Source organism: Dromiciops gliroides, chromosome 2 (genome assembly GCF_019393635.1).
Source record: "Dromiciops gliroides isolate mDroGli1 chromosome 2, mDroGli1.pri, whole genome shotgun sequence".
NCBI classification, from domain to species: Eukaryota; Metazoa; Chordata; class Mammalia; order Microbiotheria; family Microbiotheriidae; genus Dromiciops; species Dromiciops gliroides.
Window position 1 is genome coordinate 249,890,993 of NC_057862.1, and position 20,953 is coordinate 249,911,945.

Sequence of the window (20,953 nt, forward strand, 5' to 3'; positions counted from 1 at the left end):
AATTAAAGGGCTATAGTGGACATTCTCATTGGGTAGAAATAGACTTAAATTTTCAGTTCTGGTTGTGAAAAGATTTATTTTCTTACACATTTCTGTATTATCAAATATATGAAACATTTTGAAATCATTCATGAAAAGTAGATTTACTGCTCAGGTATCTGCAAACTATTTTTTCCTCTTTGCTGAAATTTATTGAGGTGGGGAAAACGTTTTGCATGAAGATGATTTTAGGTTTAAAGGGAGATGTGGAGTCACTTTAGACTTAGGCAAATTTGACACCCTTGAGGCTTGCCTCCTATTGTATTGTACTCCTCTTGAAAGTATTTGATAGACCAGCAGAGCTTTATTTTATCCTAACATTTATTGAGTCAGTAGTGTTCGAAAGTTACGCACATTCTTCAGAGAATAATAGATTTATGCCTGGAAGGGACATCCAACTCCGATTAAATGACTTTCTTAGGGTCACGAAGCTGTCAAAAAAGTGTCTAAAGTGGGATTCGAATCCAGGTATCCTGTTTACAATTCGGTAATCTCTCTACTATGCCATGGGATTTCTGTTTTGTGTAATTTATTATATATGTGTGATATACATTTATATTTTCTTATATGGGAATTCATGACTCATTTCAGTAACTGAAATAAGTGCAGGATTTTAACAAATCCTATCCCCTTTCCCCCTCCTCCCATCGAAACGTCCTAATGAGTAAGGGCATTTCCCCGAAAGGATTAGAATATAGGTTTCTAATTGGAACGAAGTCCCAGTTTCCTTGAAAGATGCAGGTAAAGGCACAACAGGTGAACGCTTATGTCCATTTTTCCCTTCTGAAGAAATGCTCTGAAATCCTTACACCAAGGCAAAGAACCTAGCAACCACCACCAGGCTGAGAGTCTCTCTGTCTCCATCTCTCCCCCTCTCACTTTCTCGTCCCGTCTCTCTTCTCTTTCCCCATTCTCTCCCCATTCTCTCTGACTCTGTCTTTCTTGTCTCTGTCTCTTCCCCCATCCCCCGGAACCTTTGTTTGGTGGCGCTGCGCTGCCGCCGGAGCCTATTTACCGACGGAACCCGCTTGCAGAGGTGCCGGTTAGAGAGGGAGATTGGCTTTGCTTCCACTACTGTCCAGAGCCCGCGGCAGGGGCGGTCTCTGAGTTGTCGGTGCCCGGAGATTGGGGTGGGGATCAGGCAGGAGTTGGAAAGAAGGCGCCATGGACGACCAGGGCTGCCCTCGGTGTAAGACCACCAAATACAGGAACCCTTCTCTGAAGCTGATGGTGAATGTGTGCGGCCACACGCTGTGAGTGCGGCGGGGCTGGGCGGGGGCTGAGGAGGGCGCTCAGTCAATCACTTAGTCAGTCAACACGCATTTAGCAAGCACTGAATACATTCCTGGCTTTGTGCTAGGCGCCGCCGTCGGTACAAACACAACTCCCTCTCCTTCAAAAAAGGGACGGACCCCGCCTTCAAGGAGCTTACATTCTGATGGCAGAATGAGAGGGAGAGAGCCAAGGCCAGAAGGGGGCGGGGAGCCCCGGGACGGGGGCGGGGAGCAGAGAACTGGACGCCCGGGTGACCCGACACAGCCCAGGCCATGGACGTAGACCGGGCTGAAAGAGAGAGAGAGAGAGAGAGAGAGAGAGAGAGAGAGAGAGAGAGAGAGAGAGAGAGAGAGAGAGAGAGAGAGAGAGAGAGAGAAGAGAATGAATGAATGTGTGTATGTGTTGGGGGGGGGATGTGAGAGGGGGGTGGTGGTGGTGGCGGGGAGGGAGGGAAGAGAAGGGTCCTTTACTTGACTGTAAAAGCAATTAATTAAAAAAAAAAGTTGTTCCGAGAGGAATGAGTTAACAGCTAGGAAAGCAATTTGGGAAGTCCAAGGCGATGAACAAACTTACACACAGACACACAGATATCCCGGAAGCCGAAGGCAATAGATATACACAAACTTACACACAAACTTACATAACAACTTATAGCAGACCAACTTACAATTTACACGGCAGACAAACTCTCTCCTCTCCCCGCCGACGTCTGTTACCAGGTTTTTGTTGTAACGGGATCATCTGGCTCTGCTGGTCTTCCCGGATAATTAAGAGCAATGTGGGAAAGAATGTTTAGTTTTTGGAGGCAGAGGACGAGGGTTTTGCTTGCATTGTGTTAGATCGGCTGTCTGTTAACAAGCCTTAATTTTGATTTACAAGAATTAATAAAACTGTGTGCCAGAGGCACAGTGTTAAGAGTTGGGAGGATAGGTGAGAGGCAAAAACCGGTCACACTCCAAGGTAGTTTGGGGCAAGCGAATTTACCTCCTTGAGCCTTAGTTTCCTCATCTGGAAAATGAAGGGTTTGTACTAGATGTACTCCAAGGGCTCTCCTTGCTCTAAATTCATGTTCCTCTAAGAAGTGGTTGAAATCTTGAAAGTTTTGTGTGGGTAGTAATTTTTTCTTTGCGGGTAGAGGGAAGGTGGGTGAAGTAGATAAAATGACTTTAATGAAAGTCAGGAATTGGTCTTGATCTTTGCTATACATTTTTACTATTGGGGTTGACTTAAAGTTCTTTTGAATAGATATGGTTAAATTCAATGAAGTTTTATGCACACAAAGCATTTATTTATTTATTGAATAATAAACATTTTTATTTATAGTTTTGAGTTCCAAATAATCCCTCCTTCCCTCCTTTCCCACCCCTCCCTGAGGGGGTAAAACAATCAGATGTAGGTTATACATATGCAATTATGTAAAACATTACCATATTAGTCATTTTGTAGAAGAAAACTTGAATAAAAGAAAAAATGAAAGAAAGTGAAAAATATCCTGCTTCAGTTTGTGTTCAAGCAATATCAGTTTTTTTCTCTGGAGGTGGCTTCTCATTAGTCCTTTGGGATTGTCTTGGATCATTGTGGAGAATAGTTGTCATTCACAGTTCTTTATCAAACAGTATTGCTGTCTCTGTGCACAATGTTCTCTTGGTTCTGCTCACTTCACTGTACATCAGTTCATACAGGTCTTTCCAGGCCTTTCTGAAATCATCCTGCTTGTCATTTCTTATAGCACAGTAATATTCCATGACTACCATATACTGAATCCTGTTTATCCATTCCCCAATTGATGGGCATTCCTTTGATTTCCACTTATTAGCCACCACCAAAAGAGCTGCTATGAATATTTTTGTGCAAATAGGTCTTTTTCTCTTTTTGGAGATGTTTTTGGGATATAAACCTAGCAATGGTATTTCTGGGTCAGAGGGTGTGCACAGTTCTATAGACCTTTGGGCATAGTTCCAAATTGCTGTTCAAGAATGGTTGGATCTTTTCACAACTCCACCAACAGTGGATTAGGTCCCAGTTTTCCTACATCCCCTCCAATTTCCTCTTTTGTTATATTTGCTACTCTGATAGGTAATGAGATGGTACCTCAGAGTTGTTTTAATTTGTATTTCTCTTATCAGTAGTCATTTAGAACATTTTTTCATATGACTATAGATAGCTTTGATTTCTTTGTCTGAAACCTGCCTATTCATATCCTTTCACTATTTTTCAATTGGGGATTGACTATATATTTAAAGAAAAACTTTTTTGGGTGGGGCAATGAGAGTTAAGTGACTTGCCCAGGGTCACACAGTAAGTTTCAAGTGTCTGAGGCCAAATTTGAACTCAGGTCCTCCTGAATCCAGGGCTGGTGCTTTATTCACTGTGCCACCTAGCTGCCCCTGATTGACTATATTTTTATAAATTTGACCCAGTTCTCTATATATTTGAGAAATAAGGCCTTGTTGCAAAAAATTCTTTCCCAGTTTTCTGCTTCTTTATAATTTTGGTTGCGTTGGTTTTGTTTGTGCAAAAGCGTTTAAATTTTATATAATAAAAATGATCTATTTACAATTTGTAATGTTCTCCATATCTTCTCTTCGGTCCTAACGTCTTCCCCTGTCCATAAATCTGATATATAAACTATTCCCTGCTCTCTTAATTTGCTTATGGTATCACCCTTTGTGTGTAATTCATGTACCCATTTTGACCTTATTTTAGTGTATGGTCTGAGACATTGGTCTATACCTAGTTTCTGCCATACTGTCTTCCAGTTTTCCTTGAATGTTTGGGTTTATGATATACTAGATTACTATAGTCATTTACTACAGTGTAATTTGTACCTATTCTGCACTGATCCACCACTCTGTTTCTAAGACAGTACCAGGTTGTTTTGATAATTACTACTTTATAATACAACTTGAGGTGTGGTATTGCTAGATCACCTTCTTTCGTGTTGTTTCCATTGATTCCTTTGATATCTTCCAGATGAATTTTGTTATTATTTTTTCTAGCTCTATAAAATATTTTTGGATAGTTTGATTGGTATAGCACTAAACAAAATAAATTAACTTAGGTAGAATTTTCATTTTTATTATATTGGCTCGGCCTACCTATGAGCAATTAATATTTTTCCAGTTGTTTAGATCCGACTTTATTTGTGTGAAAAGTGTTTTGTAGTTCTGGTCATGTAGTTCCTATGTTTGTCTTGGCAGGTAGACTCCCAAGTATTTTATATTGGTCACAGTTATTTTAAATGGAATTTCTCTTTCTATCTATTGTTGCTGGACTTTGTTGGTAATATATAGAAATGCAGATGATTTATGTAAGTTTATTTTGTATCCTGTAACTTTGCTAAAGTTGTTAATAATTTCAAGTAGTTTTTTAGTTGATTCTCTAGGATTTTCTAAGTATAGCATATCATCTGCAAAGAATGATAGTTTGTTTTCTCATTACCTATTCTAATTACTTTAATTTCTTTTTCTTCTCTATATAAAGCATTTATTTGGATGAAAAGTGCCACATAATTGTTGGTATTCTTTCCTGTATCTTTGAGGTTCAGTTAATCAACTAGTATTCATTGAGTACCTGTTCCTGGTTCTAGAGAGAGTCACTGATTATTTTGAAATTAATCAGAAAATGTTATTGGAAAGAGCCTTAAGTTTATTGTGATTAGGTTGCTGCAACTGGAACTCTTTATTATTGGTATTTTCTTAATTGATGTTAGTTTTCCTTGTTTGCTATGGGTGTTTATTCTGTTGAGCTATTACAGAAGGTTTCAATGACTAAAGAAGAAAGAAAAATGACCAGACTAGAGATATAAAGGAGAATGAATGTCAGAGGAAGTTTGATGAATAGCCGACTTTTAACCTTTCTAATACATTAATTCATTGTGTACTCATTTTTACCTAGGGTTTAGCTTAGCCTTATTATTAGGTTTGATGCAATTCTCCCTCATTTCTTTTATCTTTGATTGGTTAAAATTTGATGAAAGGAAGCAAGAAAATGGAAGAGGCCGTGTACTGTTTCTTTTCATTGGACCGTTTATGTAACTGTTCAGAGGGGAAATACTTGAAACTCCAGTTGATTAGGAAGATTATAAGATTGTTTAAAAATTGAATTTTATTTTTTCAAATTATTAAAATCTGCCTTTTTTCTTTCCTGCCTCACCTCCCCCTCATTGAAAAAGAAATACAAAATATTTATAGCCAACCAAAACATTTCTGCATTGTACATGTAAAAAAAAGTATGTCTTAATCTGCACTCTGAGTCCATCACCTTTCTTTGTCAGGAGACGGATATCATATTTTGTTTTGAGTCTTTTAGAATTGTAGTTGGTCATTGCATTGATGGGAGTTCTAAAGTCTTTTACACTTTCTTTATGATGTTATTGTATAAATTGTTTTCTTCTTTTTGAATCAGTTCATATAGATCTTCCCAGGTTCTCTCAAACCATCCCCATGTAATTTCTTATAGCACAATAGTAGTCCTTCATATTTATATAGCATAACTTTTATAAAGCTATTCCCCAACTGATGGACACCTCCTCAGTTTCTAGTTCTTTGCCACTGCAAAAAGAACTGCTGTAACTTTTTTTAGTATGTTTGGGCACTTTTCCTTTCTTTCCAGGGTTTGGGATATAGACCTTCTAGTGGTATTCTGGGCTTTTTGGGCCTAGTTCCAAATTGCTTTACAGAATGGCTGGACCCATTCAAAACTCCAGCTTTGTTTAGTGTACCTATTTTCCCCCAGTACTCCAGAGATTGTCACTTTTCTTTACTGTCAACTTCAGCAATCTGATGGTGTGAGGTAGAAGTTCATCGATGTTTTAATTTGTATTTCTCTAATTATTAGTTATTTGAAGAATTTTTCACATGATTATTGATAGCTTGGATTTTTTCCTTTGAAAACTGCCTATTCATATTGTTTGGCTATTTCTCTTATTCTAATAAATTTGACTTGGTTTGCCATATTACTAAGAAATGAGACTTTTATCAGAGAAACTTCATGCAAAATTTCCCTCCATTTATGTGTTTCTCTTCTCATTTTAGCTACATTGATTTTGTTTGTGCAAACCCTTTTTAATTCTATGTAATCAATTTTGTCCATTTCATCTTTTGTGATCCCTTCTATCTCTTGTGTTCCCTATCCACAGATCTGACAGTTTCTTGTTTCCCTACTTGTATTATGGTACCCCCCTTTATATGAAAGTCAAGTACACAGTTGAAACATATCTTGGTATATATTATATGAATGTTGGTCTATACTTATTTTCTACCAGACTGCTTGCCCTTTTTCCCAGTAGTTTTTATTGAATAGTGAATTCTTAGCTAAGTGGCTAAGATCTTTGGGTTTATCAAACACTAGGATACTGTGCTTGTTTTCTTCTGTATATAAGATCATAGAATTTTAACGAAACATAATGACATGTTTATTGAAAAAATTATGAGATTAAACCAATTTAGGTTAGGTGATAATTTTTATCACTTACTATTGAAAACGTGTTGTTTTGTATTCTTACTACTGCTCTTTATTTCTTTTTAAAGATGCGATAATTTCTTTTCTTGTTTGTGATATTACATTTATTCCATCATTTGTTTTTTGTTAGTTGAACTATGAAATAATGAGTTAACTAAATTAAGTGCTCTTTCCCTCTCTATAATTATTATTAGGACAAAATTTGGGAGAGAAGGGAGGATAATGAGGGTGAACTGCAGCAGAGTTAGTCACATACCTTCCATTATGATAAGTTATAAGCATATACCCATAAGCATAACTTCATTGAAGGTATTTAAGAATGCTGAAAATCCTCTGTAGGATCACAGTCTTTTATTTATCATTCTCCTTTTTATTCTTCTTTATTTCTTCTAAACCTGTTTTATACCATACCTATTAACTCCGGTAGTTTCAGCCTTCCCTGATTTCCCAGTCTGTTATTCATTCTATAGTCCTCCTTTTACCAGCCAAAATCATAGAAAAAGATGTTTGTGTTCTTTGGCTCCATTTTCTTGCCTTATGCTTCCCAATGCCCACTATATCTCTCCCATTTACTTCTCAACACCACCACTCAACTGAAACTGCTCTCTCTTAGGCGATCAATGGTTTTCTTAGTTGTTAAATCTGATGGCCTTTTTTCAGTCTTCATATTTTTTAACCCCTGTAGCTTTGGACTTTAGTCCTGGGTATTCTCTCCCTCAGCTTTTCTGATGATGCTTTCCTTTGATACTCCTCCTACTTGAGTGACCACTCATTTTTTTTTTTTTTGGGAGGGGGGGTGAAAATTAAAAAAAAAAAGTTCCAAACTTAACACCAAAAGAGGAACATTTCCATTTGTGAAATAGAACACAAAGAGAGTATCGTATGTGAAATTAGGAATCTCTGTGCCATACAACTTGCTTTTGAAAGAAATTGCATAATAAACTTAACATGCTATTTTCAAAGCTCTCTTATTTTTCCTTGTATTTTGTTTCCTTTTATTCTGTACGTAAAAAAATGTTTCAATGACTTTTTATTTTGGCATTCCTATTGCTATCTCCCCTCTTCCCTTCAAAAACTCTCTGCCCCTTCATTAAAAAAAACCAAAAAACCCCCAAAAAACCCTAAAACAGCTGGGCCTGGTGTCATGAAGACCCGAGTTTAAATTTAGCCTTAGACATTTACTAGCTCTGTGACCCTGGGCAAATCACCTTAAACTTGGTTTGCTTCAGTTTCCTCATCTGTAAAAGGGGGATAATAATAACACCTTCCCAGGGTTGTAAGGATCAAATGAGATAGTATTTGTAAAGTACTTAGCCCAGTGCCTGGTACATAGTAGGTGCTATATAAAAATGTTAGCTATTATTATTGTTGTTGTTGTAGTAACAAATAACGACAGAGCAAATCCATATAGTGGCTATGTCTGAGAAAGTATGTCTACTTCTGCACCTTGAATTCATCAGCTCTGTCAAGAAGTGGGTAACATGCTTCATCACTCTGGATACATGACTGGTCATTGCATTTATAAGCATTCTTAAGTGTTAAAGCTAAGCTGTTTTTCTTTACGATGTTTTGTCCTTGTATAAATTGTTCTGGTTCTACTCACTTCACTGTGCAGCAGTTTATAGAACCTAGTATTCTCTGAAATTTTATTATCTTTTGTTATCTCTTATAGCATAATGATATTCCATTACATATCATAATTTGTTGGACCACATAATTGCATCCTTTATACTCACTGATTGCTTTAAAAACTCAGGAATAATAAAGATTTCCTAGTCTTGAACTTATACTTCAGTTATAGGCTTTAAATGTCTTTAGTTTAATAATTTAATTGCTATTTATTGGAAAATAATGTTTTTTTAAGAATAAAATTTGTAATAACCGTAGCTCATTATTCTACTTTATTTTACTTTGACTAGAATTTTGATTCATTGAAATGCTTGGAAAAGAAGGGTGTTCTGACTGATTGTATCTTCTATCAACTTGAGTTAATCAGAATAATCAATATAGTGTAGTGAAAACCTTCTGGATGATTCAATGTGTTAATTCTGAACAACAGTAATTATTTTAATACTGTAGATGTAGAAGGTAGAGGAGTTTGAATTCAATGTGTACTGATTAATTCAATTGGATTCAATATGTACTAATTATTATTCTGTGTTAAAAATTACTTCTGTAAAGTTCTTCTCTAATCACTCGTTTCTTCTAAAAGTTGAAAGTAGAAGATTCTAATCATTTGAGGAGACTAGTTATTTTGAGATTTTAAGCAACATGTGTGTATGTACTTCTATATAATATCTATATTTCATGTATATAGTGTCCGAAAAGTCTTAGTGCAGTTTTAAGCTTTAATAGCTTAAAATACTCGATATACATATCTTAAGACATCATGTATAACTTAACAAAATAAAATCTTTAATTGTAGATTTTCAGTTGAATTAGAATATTTTTGTTAATATACTCGAAGACTCAGGTGTTAACCATGGTATATGTGCCAGTTTTGTTGATGTATGAATATATTTCATTGATGTGTGAATTTAAATTGTATTTCCTTTTTTCTGCTTTTGAGAGCTTTTACCATTAAGAGCACACTTCAGATGGTGAAGTAGGGATAGTACCTGGACCAGATCAAGTGTATATTTAGGAAATTTGGAATTGAAAACATTCAGGGATCATTTTATAAAATATCTGAAAGTCATAGAAGATGGACAGTTTTGATTACATACAGTTTATAAAAGGTTTTGCACAAATATTTAATGCTATTAAAATTAAAAGAGAAACAGGTAATTAGAGGGACCCCCCCCAAACCTTTTAAAAAATGTATCTACTTATTTATTTATGTATCTATGTATCTATTTATTTTTGTGAGGCAATTGGGTTAAGTGAATTGCCCAGGGTCACACAGCTAGTAAGTGTTAAGTGTGTTTGAGGCCAGATTTGAACTCAGATCCTCCTGAATCTAGGACCAGTGCTCTATCCACTGTGCCACCTAGCTGCCCCACCCCCAAACCTTTTGCAGCAAGTTTCTTTGATATCCATGATAGATAAGAAACTCTTTCAAATATATGACTGTCATTCCCCATAGGTAAATGGTCAAGGACTTTGAATAGACATATTCAGTGGAAGAAATCAAAGCTTGATTGTTTAATTAGAGAAGTGTAAATTAAAGCAACTCTGAGGTTGCTCATACTTATCACTTCATGCCTGTGAGATTCCAAAAAGCTGACTGAAGAAAATGACAGATACTGCAAGGGATTGGAAGAAAACAGGTACATTAATGACCTGGCCTAGCTATCTGGAGGTTGTGTTCTGACCTAGCTATTCTGGAAGGCAATTTGGAACTCTGCCCAAAAAGTTATTAAATTGTACATACCACTACTAGGTCTATACCTCAAAGAGAATAATGAAAGAGCAAAAGGACACATAGGTACAAAATATTTATGGCAGCCCTTTTTGCAGTGGTAAAGAACTGGAAACTCATTGGGTACTCACTTATTGGGGAATGGATAAACAAATTGCAGTATATGAATAAATAGAATATTATTGTGCCAAAAAGTCATGAGATGGACAGCCTTACTGGGAAGACATATGACCTGATATAGAGTGAAATGAACAGAATTAGGAGTATATTAATTATGACAACATTATAGAGAAAAACGACTTTGAAGGATTTTATAACTGATCAGTACAGTGATAAACCACAATTCCAGAGAACTTATGATGAAAAAGTTTACCTACCTTCTGCCAGAGACTTGATGGTTTTGAAATGAAGAATGAGATATATTTTTGGACATGGCCAAGGTGGGAATTTGTGTACTACTCATTTTGGTTATAAATATTTTCTTTTTTCTTGTTTTAAATTGTTCAGTTGAGGAGTGGGCAGTAGGAAGGAGAGATAATAAATGCCTGTAAATAATTAAGTTAATAATCTCAGGAGATCAAATTAAAAGAATAGAAAAAAATCATGGGTGATATTATGATTTGTATTCCCCCAAAGAGAAAGTGAGAGAAAGTATATCAGTAAATTATCTACCCATATACCTATCTTTATAAAATCATGAGATTGGGTCATAACACACAGGGCTTCTTAAACCTTTTCCACTTGTGACCCCTTTTTACCCCAGAAATTTTTTACACTACTTCGGGTATATAGGTATACAGAATAGGTATATTGGATTAAAAAAATTATTATTATTCAGTCTGGTGTGAACTTTAGCGTTTTCTGGAGTAGGTATGGGAGCTGAGGCCTTTTACTGTTGCCAAATTTTTCACTACCCCCACATTCAGTTATGTGACCCTATATGGGGTTGAGGCCCACAGTCTAGGAAAACTAGAAAAGCTAGGAAAACAGAGACTTGGGGAATTTGGCATATCAAGGAAAAGTCAGCAATCTCCCCTCTGCCACTTATATTGCCAGGATGATAAACCTGGTGCCACATATATTGCTGGGGGCCCTTGTTACAGTTCTGATGTCTTGGAGAAGGTGAGGATCCCTGCCTTCATAAGCCAGAAGGTTCAGGATTCAGCCCTTGCTTTCTATTCCCCAAATAAAAAAAAAAAACTTGGAAAATGGTGTAACTACAGCTTATAATTCAGCCTTGGGATCATTTGGGGCTGGGAAGTTCAGCACTTTTGGCCAAATCAAAAAGCAACATGAGTCAGGAGCAGACATTTCAGCTAGCAAGCTTCATTGGAATTGGGGGTGGGTGATTCACAAGGTTCAGGGATAGTGAGGGACAATGGACACACACAGTGCAGTCCGCTAAGGCCCTAGATACAGTTAAAGAGCCAGTATGGGTGAAGAGGATGGGTATGAGTGCTGGTCATTGCTGAAATGCTGATACTCATAGGTACTTCCAAGGTTCCTAACGTAGCTTTTTTAACAACCTGAGGCTTTCCCTGGGGAGTCCTCTACTTTTTCTGTGTTAGAACATAAAGCCTTGAATGCTGCAGGTGTCCCTGGCCCTTCTGTTTGTGCTGGGAGTTAATGCTGGGTTCATGTTGTCTTTGTTGGGTAGTAGCTGGGAAGAGCCAATTTTTATTCCTCTTGGGCTTCTAGGGTGACCCCTTATGTAGTTTCTGAGGTGTAAGCAGTCACTGTAGTTTCTAATTGGATTAAAAAATATTATTCTTCAATCTGGGGTGAACTTTAGGGTTTTGCTGGAGTTAAGGATGCGAGCTGCTAGTGCTTCCTTTTCAGGTATTCCTGCCTCTTTGGCTCTTCTGCCCCTCTGATTGGAGAGGGGGAGGGTGGACGGTGGAGAGCTTCTAGATCCCACACCATTTAAGGAGGACACCAAGAGAACTTATCCCATCTTTTCCCACCGAAAACTACTACTTTCCTGAACTTTATGATATCCAGAAACTCATAATTTTGCAAGATGAAATTAATTCTGCCTTCCTCAGATTATTTCCTAGTTAGGTTGCAGGCCTTCATCATGCCTCTAGGACAGGTAACCTCTCCCTCCCCCTTTTCAAGCTTTTTATGCCTTGTCTTCCCCCTTTTAGATTTTGATCTCCTTGTAGGCAGAGGCTGTTTTATGTCTTTTTTTTTTTTTTTTGTATCTCCAGTGCTTAGCACAGCACCTGCCACATAGTAGATACTTAATCAATTTTTATTCACAATTAACTGTAGTCATTTTGGTAGACTGCAGCATTTTTCCAGTGGTCATCTATTTAGAATAGTATGTTGGTTGTCAGACCTAGGGGTGTGTGTCCATACATACACACACACACACACACACCACATACACACATACACATATATCCATCCACACCCACACACCACCTCCATTTTGTGCTACTGCCTATTTTCTGTATCTGGGATTCATTCCTTCTCACCACTTCTCTGCTTCTTGGAATCCTTGGTTTTCTTCAGGACTCAGCTCAAAGCTGCCCCTGCTACATTCTTTACTTCTTTTGGGGGGGGTGAGGCAATTAGGGTCAAGTGACTTGCCTAGTAAGTGTGTTTTTTTTTTGTTGTTGGTTTTTTTTTGTTTGTTTTTAGTGAGGCAATTGGGGTTAAGTGACTTGCCTAGGGTCACACAGCTAGTAAGTGTTAAGTGTCTGAGGCCGGATTTGAGCTCAGGTCTTCCTGACTCCAGGGCTGGTGCTCTATCCACTGCGCCACCTAGCTGCCCTTGCTAGTAAGTGTTAAGTGTCAGAGGCTGGATTTAAACCCAGGTCCTCCTGATTCCAGGGCCAGTACTGTATCCACTGTGCCACCTAGCTGCCCTGTTACATTGTTTTTAAAAGAGAATTCATTACTTTTCTACTTTCTGTTTTTAGTTTTTATTTTCCTTCTTTTTTATAATCTTGAGAGCTCAAATTTCATTTTTTAATCTTTTGTATCATTTCTGCTAGCCACTCATGGAGTCCTTGTGGCCAAACTCTTCTTGTTATTTTTCTTTTGGAGGTTATGGTTGTAGAAATTGTGGAGCTTTTCTCTTCTGCTTCTAGCTTAGCGCTGTAGCCATCATCTCGGTAGTACTCCTCATGGAGATGTAGCCTGGCCACTGGTATTGTGAGTGTTGTAGCCATGGCAACTGAAGACCCAGAAAGGACACTTGGGTCTGTGAGTCCCTGAGTTTTGCACAATAGCCCACATGAACATTTGGGGTGTAGATGTCTCTAAATTTTTGCATGTTATGTTTCTTTTGAGCTACTACAATTGTGTTTTGCTCATAGAGCTCCTTCTTTGATTTGGGCATGCTGGGTGGTCCTTTGCCAGTGTCTTTCATTTTACATAATTAGTTCCAAAGTTCTTCAGAGAGACCTAGAGAGTATCTTTGTAGTGTGTCTTCTCACTGCCATGTGAGGGTCTTTTTTGTGTGAGTTCTCTGTAAAATAGTCTTTTAGGCAAGTGTATGGTTAGCATTTGAACAATGTGGCCAACCCATTGGAGTTGTGCTCTTTGTAGTAGAGTTTGAATGTTTGGCAGTTTAGCTCAAGAAATGACTTCAGTGTCCAGTACTTTATCCTGCCAGGTGATATTCAGAATCTTCCTAAGACAATTCAAATGGAAACTATTCAGTTTCCTGGCATGGAACTGTTATATTTTGTCAGGTTTTACAGGCAAACAATGAGGTCAACACAGTGACTCTTGTAGACCTTCAGTTTAAGTAGGCAACCTAATATTTCTTCTGTCTCACACTTTCCTTCAGAGCCTCTCAATCACTGAGCTAACTCTGAGAATGGGTGTATCAGACTCATTATTAGTGTTATACCTCCCTGGAATGTATACTGCCAAGGTAAGTGAACTTATCCACAACACTGAGGATTTCTCCATTTGCTTTAACTGATGGTTCCATGTATGGATGTTGTGATGCTGTCTGGTGGAGAACCTGTGTTTTCTTGGTGTTAATCGTTAGGCCAAAATTAGCAAAAGCAACAGAGAATCGATCCATACTTTGTTGCATAACAGCTTTAGAAGCTGCATTGAGTGCACAATCATCTGTGAACAAAAAATTGTGCACCAACTCTACTTTAGTCTTGGCTTGTAACCTTCACAAATTAAATAATCCTTACTCTTTTGTCTTCCCGAATATATATATGTGTGTGTGTGTGTATTTTTTTTTTTAAGCCCTCTTTTCCTTTAACATGGAAGCTGCTAAATCTTGTGTGATACTGACTGTGGCTCCACAATATTTGAGTTGTTTCTTTCTGGCTGCTTGCATTATTTTTTCCTTGACCTGGGAGCTCTGGAATTTGGCTAGACTATCCCTGGGAGTTTTCATTTTGTGATCTCTTTAAGGAGGTGATTGGTGGATTCTTTCAATTTCTATTTTGTACTCTAGATATATGATGTTGCGGAAATTTTCCTTGATAAGTTATTGAAATATTATGTCTAGGCTCTTTCTTTGATCTTGGCTTACAGATGATCCAGTTTTTAAATGATCTCTCTTTACTCTGTTTTTCAGGTCAGTTTTTTTTTTAATGATAAGATATTTCACATTTTATTCCATTGTTTGTTTTGACTTTTATTGTTTCTTGATATTTCATGTAGACATAAGCTTCTTCTTGCCTGTTTCTAATTTTTAAGGAATTATTTTGTCTTCATTGAGCTTTTGTACATCTTTTCCCACTTGTCTAGTTCTGCTTTTTAAGGAGTTCTTTTCTTCAGTGAATTTTTGTGTTTCTTTTTATCATTAGGCCAATTCTGTTTCTAAAGTTGTTATTTTCTTTAATAATTTTTGTGCCTCTTTTACCAACCTGTTAATTTTCTTTTCTTTTCTTTCTTTTTTTTTTTTTTTTGTGGGGCATTGAGGGTTAAGTGACTTGCCCAGGGTGACACAGCTAGTAATAGTCAAGTATCTGAGGTCAGATTTGAACTCAGGTCCTTCTGAATCCAGGCCTGGTGCTTTATCCACTGCACCACCTAGCCGACCCCTTGTTAAATCTCTCTCTCTCTCTCTCTCTCTCTCTCTCTCTCTCTCTCTCTTTTGCGGGGCAATGAGGGTTAAGTGACTTGCCCAGGGTCACACAGCTAGTAAGTGTCAAGTATCTGAGGCCGGATTTGAACTCAGGTACTCCTGAATCCAGGGCCGGTGCTTTATCCATTGTACCACCTAGCTTCCCTCGTTAATTCTCTTTTCATAATTTTCTTGCATCACTTTAATTTATTTTCCCTAGTTTTCCTCTACACTCATCTCTTTCTTTAACTCTTCCCAGAAATCTTGTTGGGCTTGTGTCCAATTAACATTTTTTTCCTTTGAGGCATTGGTTGTAAATGTTTTCACTTTGTTGTCTTCTTTTGAGTTTGTCTTGGTCTTCCCTGCTACTCTAGTTACTTTTTTTATGGTCATTTTTGTTTTTTGTAGTTCGCTTATTTTTCTAGCGTATTTTTTGACTGAACTTTGTATAAAAGTTAGGCCCATGTTAAAGACTGCTCACCTTGGGGTGGAGAGGCACTGTCCCAAGTTTCAGGCTTTTTTGTGCAGCTGCAATAAGGGCCCTTCTTCCTTATGACTGACCACCAGACCTCCTTGCTCCTCTCTAGCCTGGAACTGGGACCCTGAACTGTGTAACCCAGAGTTGTATATGTGCAATAGAGTTGCCAGTCAGCACCAGTTGCATCCAGTGACATCTCCTGTAATCTGTTTCTGACCAGTTGTCTGACTCTCTGGGATAACAGCTAGGCATGCTTTTGGTGCTGCTGCTCCATGTTCTTTGAGCTGGTCCCTTCCTGTGTCACAGCTTTCCTGTTGACCTCCTAAGTTGTCTTAAGCTGGAAAAAAATGTCTCACTTCAATCTTTTATTGGCTTTGCTGCTCCAAAATTCCATCTGAGGCATTTTTTTTTTGATGCATTTAAAAAAAGTTGTTTGGAGGAGAGTGTTGACAGAATTTGCCTGGATTGCTGCTTCTAATCCACTAGGTTGGCTCTTCCAGCTGAATATTGCCTTTGTTCTTTTTTTTTTTTTCCTTTTCGTGGGGCAGTGAGGGTCAAGTGACTTGCCCAGGGTCACACAGCTAGTAAGTGTCCAGTATCTGAGGCCAGATTTGTACTTAGTTCCTCCTGAATCCAGGGCCTGTGCTTTATTCACCGTACCACCTAGCTACCCCCTGAATATTGATTTTGAAAACCACATATTAGTATTATCTGTATTTTAACATTTTTATTTATTTTGTTATGTATTTTTCAATTACATTTTAATCTGGTTTGGGCCTCAGTTATGTTGTGGGCTTCATAATTGACACCTCCTTGTACAACCCTATAAATAGTAACAGGACATTGAAAATTATGCTGGCCTCAGGCTTTCTGGAGGGTTCTAAGGGATATTTGTGAGTGGGTGCGTGCCTTCTATATCTCCTTGGACCTGCTCAGAGCTGGCTTTGTTGCTGGTGTGTCACTGATAGCCTTCAACCATCATATTGGACCATGCCTTTATTATTTTCTTCTTCTTCAGCTACTTTGTGAATTGATGGTTTTGTAGTGCCCCACAGTTGTGTCACCTCCAGATTTCTTTGTACATTTGGTCTAAGTCAATGCTTTTCCTGACCTTGTTCTCTGTAGCTGCAGTTTCCAGAGGGGAATGCATACACTCGTAGGCGTTATGCAAAGTGAACCATTAAGGTACAGAAAGAATCTAGTAGAACACATATTTCAAATTTTTTTAAAAGCTAAGAAAGAAAGATATTAAGTTTTACTAATACTTAATATATGTGGCAGCCTAACTTAGTCTGTGTGTCAGATGGTCGCATGTAAGATTCAGTATTTGCAGTAGTACAATGTGGGGGCAGGGTTGATAATGTTCACTTTGTTCATTTGCTTTCAGTGTTGAGATAGTATTTCACTTGACCTGTGCCTGGTTAGGTGAATTTACAGATTATATTACTTAGTTTCAACTAATTTAACTCACAGAATGGACAAATGGCTTAATATTACTGCAAACAAATTGTGGATTGAAGATAATATTAATGATGCAAATACAAGTGAACAAGAAAATGGCAAAGGTGACACTTCCTGTAGGGACTCTTTGTCAGCCTATTATCACATTTGATATAGTGTAATGAGATTTGATAAGAAGTCTGCCCCTAAATCTACAATTATTAAAAAATCACCATCAAGATTTGAATAATGGATTCATATCTACTGTCATTAAAAATGTACCATGCTCTAGGTGTATATTGTGCTTTGAGATATTAGCTAATGAAACAAATATATAAAATAATCCTGATAATCTTTTGTTATTGAAAATGTTTTATCTAATAAAAACTGTCATTCCTGTTTACTTAAAAATCTTGGATATGGAATTTTCTGATTTGTTTAAACATAATCCAAATGAAGAATTCCAATGGCTTTTGAACCCATTTCTTAAAAAATGTAACACTTCCCAGTTAGTTTGCAAGAACAACTGATTTACATCAGGGAAGATGGAAGTTTGTTAGTCTCAAAAACCTTTGCATAATGTGCAGATGGGATTGAAAAAATGAATATCATGTTTAGTAAGCACAGCCAACAATACACTTTTTCTGTTTGGGTCTAGGTGTCATTGTGAGATGTCTTTTTTTTAGCTATGGTAGGCATTTAAACCATGTGTCAAAAACTGAACTTACAACTTTATCTTAAAAATGATATATCAATGTTAAACCAAGGTTTTCAAAAGTAATGAAACATTGTTCTCACAAAACATTATTTGTTATTATTCTTAGAGCAAAAAAAGTTTTTAAGAAAATGAAAACTGTTTTAAAACATTGTTTATTTTCTTTTCTCATACTGTATATATATATTTTGCGTGTTTTATAACATAAAATTTATTAGAGTAGGACGTGTATACCATTTATAAACATGTATATATTGGGGGTGTGAAATCAAAAAGTTTGGAGACTGCTGCTCTGTAGTGTCATTTCTATTTCGTTGTTAAGCATATTCAGGTATTAGAGGCAAGTATTGTGACTATGCTGTTACTGATGGTTAAAAATGTTCATTTAAAAAATCTTTGTGGCACTTTCCCATTTTTTTCTTTGTAGTCCTCTTATTTTTTTCCCCTTTATTTAGAATTTTACTTTTTCCCCCAATTACATGTAAAAACAATTTTTAATGTCCATTTTTAAAACTTTATGTTCCAAATTCTCTTCCTCTCCTACTTAGGAACTCAAGCAATTAAATATAAGTTATACATGTGTAGTCATGCAAAACATCTCCATGTCAGTCAGGTTGCAAAAGAAAAGACAAAAAAAAAAAACTTAAAAAGAAATTAAAAAAAAATGATGCTTCTGTCTGCATTCAGATACCATCTGTTCTTTTTCTGGAGATGGATCACATTTTTCATAAGTCTTTCAAAGTTGTCTTGGATCATTATGTTGCTGAGAATAGCTAAGTCATTCACAGCCAATCATCCTATAATACTATTGTTACTTTGTCTACAGTACATTTCAGTTTGCATCAGCTCATGTAAGCTTTTCCAGGATTTTCTGAGAGCATCCTGCTCATCATTTCTTATAGCACAATAGTGTTTCACAACAGTCTTATCCCACAATTTGTTCAGCCATTCCCCAATTGATGGGCATCTCCTTAATTTCAAATTCTTGGCAAGGGCAGCCATAAATATTTTTTGTACATATAGGTCCTTTAACTTTTTGGTTTTTATCTCTTTTTGGATAGTGACCTGGTATTGGTATTACTAGGTCAAAGAGTATGCATGGTTTTATAGCCCTTTGGCCCTAGTTCCAAATTGCTCTATAGAATGTTTGAATCAGTTCACAGCTCCACAAACAGTACATTAATGTCTCATTTTTCCCATATTCCCTACAGCATTTGTCATTTTCCTCTGCTGTCCTATTATCCAATCCAGTAGGTATGAGGTAGTGCCCCAGAATTGTTTCCACTTGCATCTTTCCAATCAATAGAGTCAGAACATTTTTTTCATATAACTGTAGATAGCTCTGACTATTCCATCTGAAAACTCTTCATATCCTTTGATCATCTATCAATTGGAGAATGACTCCTATTTTAATAAATTTGACTCAGATCTCCATACTTTTGAGAAATAAGGCCCCTGTCAGAAAAACCTGCTTCAAAATTTTTTCACAGTTACTACCGCTAACTCTATTTCCCTCCTTTCTATTACCCCCCATGACATTTACTCTATTCTTTATCTCCTTTCACCTTGTCCCTCCTCAAAAGTGTTTTGCTTCTGACTGCCCCCTTCCCCAATCTGCCCTCCCTTCTATCACCATCACCCCTGCCATTATCCCCTTGCCCTCCTACTTTCCTGTAGGGTAAGATAGATTATTATACCCAATTGAATGTGTATGTTATTCCCTCTTTGAGCCAATTCTGATGAGAGTAAGGTTCACTCACTCACCAGCAGCTCCCCCATCTTCCCCTCCACTGTATAAGCTTTTTCTTGCTTCTTTTATGGGAGATATTTTACTCCACTCTACCTCTTCCTTTACCTTTCTCTCAGTGCATTCCTCTCTTATCCCTTAATTTTATTTTTTTTAAAAGATATTATCCATTCATATTCAACTCACACCTGTGCCCTCTGTCTAAATATACTTCATACAGCTGCCCTAATAATGAGAAAGTTCTTATGAGTTAAACATATAATCTTCCCATGTAAGAATATAAACAGTTTAGACTTTTAATATCCCTTATGATTTCTTTTTCCTGTTTAGCTTTTTATGCTTCTCTAGAGTCTTCTATTTGAAAATCAAATTTTCTGTTTAGCTCAGGTCTTTTCATCAAGAATGCCTGAAAGTCTTCTTTTTCATTGAATTTCCATTTTTTCCCTGAAGGATTATACTCAGTTTTGCTGGGTAGGTGATTCTTGGTTATAATCTTCGTTCCTTTGCCCTCTGGAATATCATATTCCAAGCCCTCTGATCCTTTAATGTAGAAGCTGCTAAATTTTGTGTTATTCTGACTATGGCTCCACAATGTTTGAAGTGTTTCTTTCTGGCTGTTTGCAATATTTCCTTCTTGACCTGGGTGCTCTGGGATGTGGCTATAATATTCCTGGGAGTTTTCATTTTAGGATCTCTTTCAGGAGGTTTTTGGTGGATTCTTTCAATTTCTATTTTACCTTCTGCTTCTAGAATATCAGGGCAATTTTCTTTGACAGTTTCTTGAAAGATGATGTCTAGTCTTTTATTTTTGATCATGGCTTTCAGTTAGTCCAATAATTTTAAAATTATCTCTCTTGGATCTATTTTCCAAGTCAGTTGTTTTTCCAATGAGATATGTCATATTGTCTTCTATTTTTTCATGATTTTGGTTTTGTTTTATTATTTCTTGATTTCTCATAAAGTCATTAGCTTCCACTTGCTCAATTCTAATTTTTAAGGAGTTATTTTTCTTCAGAGAGCTTTTGTACCTCTTCTATTTGACCATTTTGGCTTTTCAAGGCATTCTTTTCCTCATTGACTTTTTGTACGTCTTTTACCGTTTGGCCTAGTCTGTTTTTTAAGCTGTGATTTTCTTCAGAAATTTTTTGTGTCTCCTTTATCAAACTGTTGACTTTTTTCCGTTATTTTCTTGCCTCACTCTCATTTCTCTTTCCATTTTTTCTTCTACCTCTCTTATGTTATTTTCAAAGTCATTTTTGAGTGCTTCTGTGGCCCAAGACCAATTCATATTTTTCTTAGAAGCTTTGGATGTAGGAGCTTTGACTTTGTTATCTTCATCTGAGGGTTTATTTTGATCTTCCTTGTCACCATAGAAACTTTTTACA

General features: G+C 36.9%; 1 protein-coding gene across 1 annotated transcript in view; it reads left to right on the forward strand.

Annotated features, from left to right (window-relative positions):
• Positions 1–1,070: 1,070 nt before the first annotated feature.
• MNAT1 (MNAT1 component of CDK activating kinase) overlaps positions 1,071–20,953 on the forward strand; it is a 236,553-nt gene continuing 216,670 nt past the window's right edge. The window contains exon 1 of the mRNA XM_043982241.1: positions 1,071–1,292. Coding sequence (XP_043838176.1) covers positions 1,204–1,292 — 89 coding nt within the window. The 5' untranslated portion in view covers positions 1,071–1,203. The remainder of the gene's footprint in view (positions 1,293–20,953) is intronic.